The 8,478-nt window shown below is 41.3% G+C and overlaps 1 protein-coding gene across 3 annotated transcripts; it reads left to right on the top strand.

Moving 5' to 3' along the window:
- The first annotated feature begins 454 nt into the window (after positions 1-454).
- LOC115112935 (zinc finger protein 569-like) lies at positions 455-6,620 on the top strand. Of its 3 annotated transcripts, none has more exons than XM_029640014.2 (7): positions 455-593; positions 1,173-1,369; positions 1,482-1,583; positions 2,807-2,902; positions 3,030-3,140; positions 4,240-4,294; positions 4,422-6,620. In XM_029640014.2, the coding sequence occupies exons 1-7, from the start codon at positions 566-568 to the stop codon at positions 6,014-6,016; spliced, it is 2,184 nt and encodes a 727-aa protein (XP_029495874.1). In that variant the 5' UTR covers positions 455-565; the 3' UTR covers positions 6,017-6,620. The 3 variants fall into 3 exon arrangements, with proteins under 3 accessions (XP_029495874.1, XP_029495873.1, XP_029495876.1); XM_029640013.2 differs by having other exon boundaries at positions 4,171-4,294; XM_029640016.2 differs by having other exon boundaries at positions 4,240-4,509.
- The last annotated feature ends 1,858 nt before the right edge of the window (positions 6,621-8,478 follow it).

The raw sequence follows: 8,478 nt of genomic DNA, 5'->3' as shown, positions 1-8,478 counted from the left end.
ATTACACGTGAAATAATCTGTCTGTAAACAATTGTTGGAAAAATTACTTGTGTCATGCAGAGTAGATGTCCTAACCGACTTGCCAAAACTATAGTTTGTTAACAAGAAATTTGTGGAGTCACTTTAATAACTCTACCTACATGTACATATTATCCCGGTACCCCCCTGTATATAGTATCGCTATTGTTGTTTTACTGCTGCTCTTTAATTATTTGTTACTTTTATTTCTTATTCTTATCCGTATTTTTTTAACAGCATTGTTGGTTAGGGGCTCTAAAGTAAGCATTTCACTGTTAAGGTCTACCTACACCTGTTGTATTCGGCGCATGCGACTGATAGAATTCGATTTGATTTGGCGGTGTTGCAAAATTTATTGGATTCCAACCGCCGTTTAAACCTCATCGAAGAAGAAAGGAACTACACATTTATCGGGACCTCATGTGTTACATCTTAATAGGTCCCCCACAGTCTTGTTCGAGAACGCACGCACAGTGGCACAAGTAGTTGTTATTTTCGATCACCTTATTGCATTTCCAGGTGTCTGGTGTGACTGCAGTGGAGAGATATGCAAAAACAAATGTCTGGGGGGAATGGTAACATGTTTATAATTACGATACTAGAGCTATATCGGACATACTTGCTAACGTTAGATATATATGCATGGCTAACTTCTTACTGTTTCGTACGGGAACTGGACTCGTTTCAGAACGTCTAAAATATGTATTTTTATAATATATTTTTGTTGTTGTTATTGCAGATGTGCAACATTTCATGCCCGTATTTTATTAAATACAGTAAGCAGTTTAAGAAATAAACGTCCTTGAAGTGTTGGCTTGCTAGCTAGCAAACATTCCTTTGCTACTTTGCGCAGTCGTTTCACCGCATCTCTAGGCCCGTCCAGAAACAACCCTTACTACCTGTCCTCTTTATTGTAGATCCACGCTTTGATCAACTCCCTTAAGTTAATCAAAAGGAAGACTCAATTATTCTCATAGGGGAAACACCTAGGGGTTGTTTCTGGATGAATGATGTTTCTCACACTCACAACATTCTTGACAACGAATCACATAGAATTGCAAAAATAGTTACACAAGCTAGAGTGTTTTGTGATGTGCAATAATAGGTGCATATACATTGATTTGTGAAAAATTAAGTCAACTTATCTTTTTCAGGTATTCCTCTCCACTCTCTGCGCCTTATGGTCCCACCACTGCGGCTGGTCTCAGCTGCCATCTGGCAGACGGTCCAGCAGAGACACGTGATGGATTATGGGATGCTGGATGAGTTTGTTACCATGGTCACAGAGATGGTTCCAGAGCTTCTGAACCTCAGACAGAGGGCCCAACTTATTCTGGGTCTTCGAGCACGGGTGAGGGATGGAACTAGTATTCATCATTATGTGGGAAACGATGGCATATGATCATATTTAGTCATGTTTATTGTCCCAAATAAGTATCCTAACTGGTTTGCCCTGATTTCAGCTGGTCCTAGAGTTGTGTCGCTCCAAGCCGATCACAGACCTCCAGACCATTCAGCCACACCTGGACAGGATACAGACCCTCACACCTCTCTGGGGGACACAGGTGAGCTCCTTAGGGCAGAGACTCTAAATCAGTCAGTAATACAAAATATATACAAAGGTATGTGGACACTCCTTCAAATGAGTGGATTCGGCTATTTCAGCCACACCCGTTGCTGACAGTTGTATAAAATTAAGCACACAAGCATGCAATCAATCTCCAAAGACAAACATTGGCAGTAGAATGGCCTTACTGAAGAGCTAAGTGACTTTCAATGTGGCACCGTCATAGGATGCCACCTTTCCAACAAGTCAGTGTGTCAAATTTCTGCCCTGCTAGAGCTGCCCCGGTCCACTGTACGTGCTGTTATTGTGAAGTGGAAACATCTAGGCGCAATAACAGCTCAGCTGCGAAGTGGTAGGCCACACAAGCTCACAGAACGGGACCATCGAGAGCTCAATCTGCCTCTGGAAGCAACGTCAGCACAACAATTGTTCGTCGGGAGTAGTGTAAAGCTCGCCGCCATTGGACTCTGGAGCAGTGGAAATGCGTTCTTTGGAGTGATGAATCACACTTCACAATCTGGCAGTCTGACAGACTAATCTGGGTTTGGCGGATACCAGAAGAAAGCTACCTGCCGAATGCATAGTGCCAACTGTAAAGTTGGTGGAGGAGGAATAATGGCCTGGGGCTGTTTTTCATGGTTCGGACTTGGCCCCTTAGTTCCAATGAAGGGAAATTTTAACGCTACAGCAAACAATGACATTCTAGACAATTCTGTGTTTCCAACTTTGTGGCAACAGTTTTGGGAAGGCCCTTTCCTGTTAAAGCATGACAATGCCCCGTGCACAAAGCAAGGTCCACACAGAAATGGTTTGTCGAGATTGGTGTGAAAGAACTTAACTGGCCTGCACAGAGCCCTGACCTCCACTCCATTGAACACCATTGGTATGAAATGAAATGCTGACTGTTAGCCAGGCTTAATAGCCCGACATCACTAATGCTCTTGTGGCTGAATGGAAGCAAGTCCCTGCAGCCAATGTTCCAACCTCTAGTGGAAAGCCACCCCAGAAGAGTGGCGGCTGTTATAGCAGCAAAGGGGGGGCCAACTCCATATTAATGCCCTAGATTTTGGAATGAGATGTTCAACAAGCAGGTGTCCACATACTTTTGGTCATGTAGTGTATTTCTGATAATACATTATGGGAAAAAAATATGCAGCCTAAATGACAAGCTATCATCTAGATGTCCTGATGAAGGCAACATGTTTATATTCTGTGTTTCAGGCGACAGATGCAGAGGTAGGATTATCTGAATCCAACTTCCTGGGGCTGGTTCAAACCCTTCTAAAAGACCCTGATGAGAGAGAACATTTCTTCCAGGTCAGTCAGTATGTGGATATGGAATAGCCATGGGTCATTTCCACATCACTGCTGTGTATTTCAACAATTTAAATATTAATCTCTTTTGAGAGGTTTTCATAGCTCATATTTCTTTACTCTGTTTTAGGATGTTTTTCCTGTAGAATTTGGTCCCAGTTATGATGCAGCCATTCAGAAACTCATGTGGCAATTTCTTTCGAGACTTGAGAAGCTACTTCCTGTATCAAACTTCCAACAGGTACTAGTAGAAATGAACTAAACTCGTATAGAGGGGTCTTCAACAGGTTGATCGCAACCCACCTATGAGTAGCTTGCCTAACAATTCTGAAAGTGCATGCATTTTTCACGTGTTCCACGGCAAACTGACAAACAAAACTCATGAGTAAACAGACACCACAAGCTCCTAGCAGCTATCTAATCAACGCAACATTAGCATTATCCCACCCCTTGTTAGCCACTATTGGCTTAAAAAGCCAAACCTAACACAATATCTTAATTTCCAGCAATATTGCTTGTGTGTGGTGCACGCGTTTGTCTATCACTCTGTGTGTAGCCAGTTGACGTGATAACTGTCTTGTGGGTTGATAGAAATACTTTCCCCAAAACCTTCTCAATAAAATGTTAACTGCAATGTAGGCTTACCTGGCAGAAGTATATCATTTGTATCTATTATTTGTTATTTGCACACTTTGCCATGAAATGAGCAGCAGCAGTACAGAACCTTCGCACATTCCTCACTTGCCAGATGCGCAATTAAAGGGGAATTACACTTGAAGAACCACATTTGTTAGTTTTCTTCCAGACCTAAAAATAAATGGTCTTCTGATGTGATTGAGCCATTGATATAGACTCAGAATATCACATTTAGTTGTTTTTCTATGAACAATTGTAATTTTGAGAGTGAAAAACTAGAACATCTAAAACCAGGTTTTTTATTTGAACTGAAAACATAATTTGGGGATAAAAATTGCAGGTGGACGTTGTTTATTAACCATTATTTTACCAGGTATATTGACAGAAAACATAGTGTACTACTTTCTCTTGTACACTAAGGACCTGGTGGAGAGTTGCGCGGGAGAAGAGAACAATGTTTCTATTCGAAAGCTAGAACAAAACAAGTAGCTTTCGACATGTTTCATTTTTTAAAGGTAGCTCTCGTGCTAGAAAAGGTTAGAGACCACTGATATAGAGGAACCATGGACTGACACTTAGGCATTGTGTGAATTATACCTATATTCCTTCTAACTCTGTATTCCTCGTTGTGTCAGGCTGCCTTGTTGCTCAGCGATGTTCCCTCTGTTCTGGAGGAATGTGTTGAGTCTGTGTCTCACCCTCAGCAGATGAATATCCTGCTTCAGTACCACAGAGACCTTGGCCCGCTGGACAACCATGGTAGGCATCTCACAGTACCCATTTTCATGCTTTATATGATAGATTCGTTTTGACACACCCAATGGCAAATTACGTCTATGGAGCATTACTGGGTTGAGTTTTGGTTCCCTTTTTCCTTCTTTCACAGACCCTCCATCTTCCACCGATGGGGACTGCATTCTCTCAGCTCTCTGTCTTCCTCCCGTGGAACGGGTGGTGATTGCAACAGAGGTGGAGAAAGAAGGGAAAAGTATGGATGTGAAAGAAAGCAAAGAGGGGATGGATAGCAGGTCAGGGGAATGTGAGAAAAACAAAAGATCCTCTGTTAGTGATGAGGATGATGCAGAGTTTGTGGACCCCGAGACAGGCAAGGTGGAACCAAAGTACGAAGCGGTGATGGTTATCGGGGAAGACGGGATGGTGCAGCCTTTTGAAGATTTAAGTGTCGGGAAAAATAGATCTTTCAAAAAGCCTAAAATAAAGACACACAAAGCCAGTGGAAGTCATGGAGAACAAATGCTTAGCATAATCAACAGCAAGTCTAATGTGATCATATCCTCTGTGCTTTACCAACCCTCAGTGGATCTACAAAGGGTTGACACTACAAACCGGATATTATTACCTTTTATACCAGTAAGAAGAAACAGAGGGCTGAAGATGAAGACATTTCTTACACAAGAACAGAAACAAACTGACACAGAATTTTCAGAAAAATATACATTCAAGCAGTGCCAGATTTGTGAGAAGACATTCAGTCGAAGTGCAGACATGAAGCGGCACCAGCAAATCCACACAGGGGAGCCTATCCAGAACCCAAAACAGAAAGAGTCAAAAGTGTGCTGCATTTGCGGAAGGATGTTCGCAGACATAGAAAAGCTAGACCGGCATAAGCTGGTGCACAACCCTTTGAAATGCATCATGTGTGAAAACAGCTTCAATGGTGTCAAGCCTCTCAAGAAACACTATCTGGATATCCATAAATTCAGCGGGCCATTCCTCTGCACCTACTGTGAGAAAAGCTACACTGAGTTATCAGATCTTGTCAGACACGAGAGGACTCACACTCTCCCTTACCAGTGTTCCCACTGTCCAAAGAAATTTAAATCGTCAACAACCCTTGCCGAACATGAAAGAATACACACAGGGGAGAAATGCCTTTGCTGGGAGTGTGGAAAAGGCTTTATCAACATAACAACGCTGAGAAACCACATGCTAAATGTTCACAGCAAACCTGAAGATAAACACTCCTGCTCCCAGTGTGACAAATCTTACGGGGAGAAGAGGGCATTGGTAAGTCATGTGAAAATCTGTCATGCTGGGGTGCGTTATCCATGCACATACTGCGGTAAGCTGTTTCTTAGTATGTCCTCATTGACAAGGCATGACCTGATTCACACTCAGGAGAGGCCTTTTAAATGCACAGAGTCTGAGTGCGGGAAAGGTTTCAGATCTCCAAAGGAACTTAGGGTACACATGAGATATCATACTGGAGAGCGGCCATATAAGTGCAAAATCTGTGGGAAGGGTTTTACGCAAAATTGTTATATCACTCGACACATGCGAACTCATACGGGGGAAAAGCCGTATCCTTGTTCTGTCTGTGGGAGAAACTTTTCTGACTTAAGGGTACGGAAAAGACACATGATGACTCACACCGGAGAGAAGCCCTACAAGTGTTTAAAATGCGAGAAAGCTTTCAGTCGGACAGAACTTTTGAAAGCACATGACAAGAAAGAACACTGAGCAAATTCAAATCAAGGGATTATTTTTTTTGTGTATAGATGTTCTAGTCTCTGAAGACAGATGGGTTACCTCCCACAATGTTCCATTGTCATGTGCTCCCAAGGTCTCGGATTTTCGAGACTATATAGATGTTAGTAATGAAAAATGTTGTTCCTGTGTTCTGAACTTATAACATAGTGAGGAACACTTATCCCTGCAATGCTTTTAGGGGCGAGAGTTGGAAATAATGCAAGCTATAAACACTGATGTAACACATCGAATGGTAGATTAGTCATTGTGTTTGTCAAATTAATATATATATAACTTAAAATCACACCCAATAATGTTTATTTTGAAGTTGGTCTGTACGAGACCCCTGGGCCATGTTCTCATGCATGAGTTTGATGTTTCAAGTGTAAATAAAAGCCTTGAATTAGTATGATTTAAATATTTTTTAACAATCATGCTTATAGTAGCTAGCTCATTTGTATATGTATTGTATGTATATTGTGACTAGTGTCGCTGATAGGCTTATTCAGATGTTGGCTGGAATAGACTCAATAAAATAATTGTGTGCTCTGGTTTCCCTACAATAAAGTAACACAATGCGCAGCTCCTGACCAAACTTCCCTGTACTGGCTCTTGCTTAGTGGCTACGCTGAGGAACTGGCTACATATGTTATTTTATAGTGCAATGGAATCTTCACTCTTAACAGAGGACAGGTAACTTTCGTCACAGACCGAACAATGAGACATATTTCACCAGAAGTATAAATGTGAAGCATCCGGTTGGCTTGTCCACTCACTACCAAATATGAGACACATATTTCCCTCAGATTACACAGACCCACAGAAAACAAATCCAATTTTGATAAACTCCCATATATATTGGGTGAAATACTACAGTGTGCAATCACAGCAGCAAGATTTGTGACCTGTTGAGAACAAGAAAAGGGACACCAGCGAAGAACAAACACCATTGTAAATACAACCCATATTTATGTTTATTTATTTTCCCTTTTTTAACTTGAACTATCGTTACAATACTGCACATTGTTACAATACTGTACAGTGGCAAGAAAAAGTATGTAAACCGATTGGAATTACCTGGATTTCTGCATAAATTGGTCACAACAATAGACAAACACAGTGTGCTTAAACTAATAACACACAAATTATTGTATTTTTCTTGTCTATATTGAATACATAATTTAAACATTCACAATGTAGGTTGGAAAACGTATGTGAACCCATAGGCTAATGACTTCTTCCAACGCTAATAGGAGTCAGGAGTCCGCTAACCTGGAGTCCAATCAATGAGACCAGATTGAATATGTTGGTTAGAGCTGCCCTGTCCTATAAAAACACTCACAAAATTTTAGTTTGCTATTCACATGCCTCAAACAAGAGATCCCGGAAGACCTAAGATTAAGGGTTACAAAAGTATCTCTAAAAGCCTTGATGTTCATCAGTCCACGGTAAGACAAATTGTTAATACATTTTTATTTCTCAACTAAATGGGGAAAGTTCAACACTGTTGCTATTCTCCCTAGGAGTGTTCATGGGAGGACACCACGGAAGAAGCCGCTGCTGTCCAAAAAAAACATTGCTGCACATCTGAAGTTCGCAAAAGAGTACCTGGATGCGCTACTGGCAAAATATTCTGTGGACAGATGAAACTACAGTTGAGTTGTTTGGAAGGAACACACAACACTGGAGAAAAGGCCCAGCACACCAACATCAACCTCATCCCAACTGTAAAGTCTGGTGAAGGGAGCATCATGGTTTGAGCTGCTTTGCTGCCTCAGGGCCTGGACAGCTTGCTATCATTGAAGGAGGTCTGATCTGCAACTACAGAAAACGTTTGGTTGAGGTTATTGCTGCCGAAGGAGGGTCAACCAGTTATTAAATCCAAGGGTTTGCATACTTGTTCCCACCCTGCACTGTGAATGTTTACACGGTGTGTTCAATAAAGACACGCATAATTGTGCGTTATTAGTTTAAACAGACTGTTTGTCAATTGTTGTGACTTCGGTGAAGATCAAATTGTATGACCAATTTATGCATAAATCCAGGTAATTACAAAAGCTTCACATACTTTTTCTTGACACATATAGACTTAATGACATTTGAAATGTCTTTATTCTTTTGGAACTTTTGTGAGCAATGTTTACAGTTAATTTTTTGTTTGTCTTTCACTTGCTTAGGCAATGTAAACCGATTGAATTGAAGCCCAGTGGCCAGCAGTGCTAGAAGATGGACGAAATGGATTTTGGTCGAGATTCTGCTAATTTACTAATCGATGAAACATTTGACCTCCATACAGTTTTCTGTTCCCACAACTATACGTCACCAACAGAGTGGACTACGTTTTCTAGACGTTAAGCTTTGTTTAGAAGGAGTGCAAAGGCGAATTGAGTTATTGTACATGCGCTCTTCGCAGTACAGGGATTCCTCTACGGAAATATGCAAATATATGCTAT

This window comes from Oncorhynchus nerka, linkage group LG28 (assembly GCF_034236695.1).
Source record: "Oncorhynchus nerka isolate Pitt River linkage group LG28, Oner_Uvic_2.0, whole genome shotgun sequence".
Lineage (NCBI taxonomy): Eukaryota > Metazoa > Chordata > Actinopteri > Salmoniformes > Salmonidae > Oncorhynchus > Oncorhynchus nerka.
This window is presented reverse-complemented; position numbering and strand designations above follow the sequence as displayed.

Coding starts and splice junctions, on each gene's coding strand:
- LOC115112935 (XM_029640013.2), top strand. CDS start 566: ATGCAAAAACAAATGTCTGGGGGGAATG. Junction 1,370..1,481: donor TTCTGGGTCTTCGAGCACGG/GTGAGGGATGGA, acceptor CCCTGATTTCAG/CTGGTCCTAGAGTTGTGTCG. Junction 1,584..2,806: donor CACCTCTCTGGGGGACACAG/GTGAGCTCCTTA, acceptor TCTGTGTTTCAG/GCGACAGATGCAGAGGTAGG.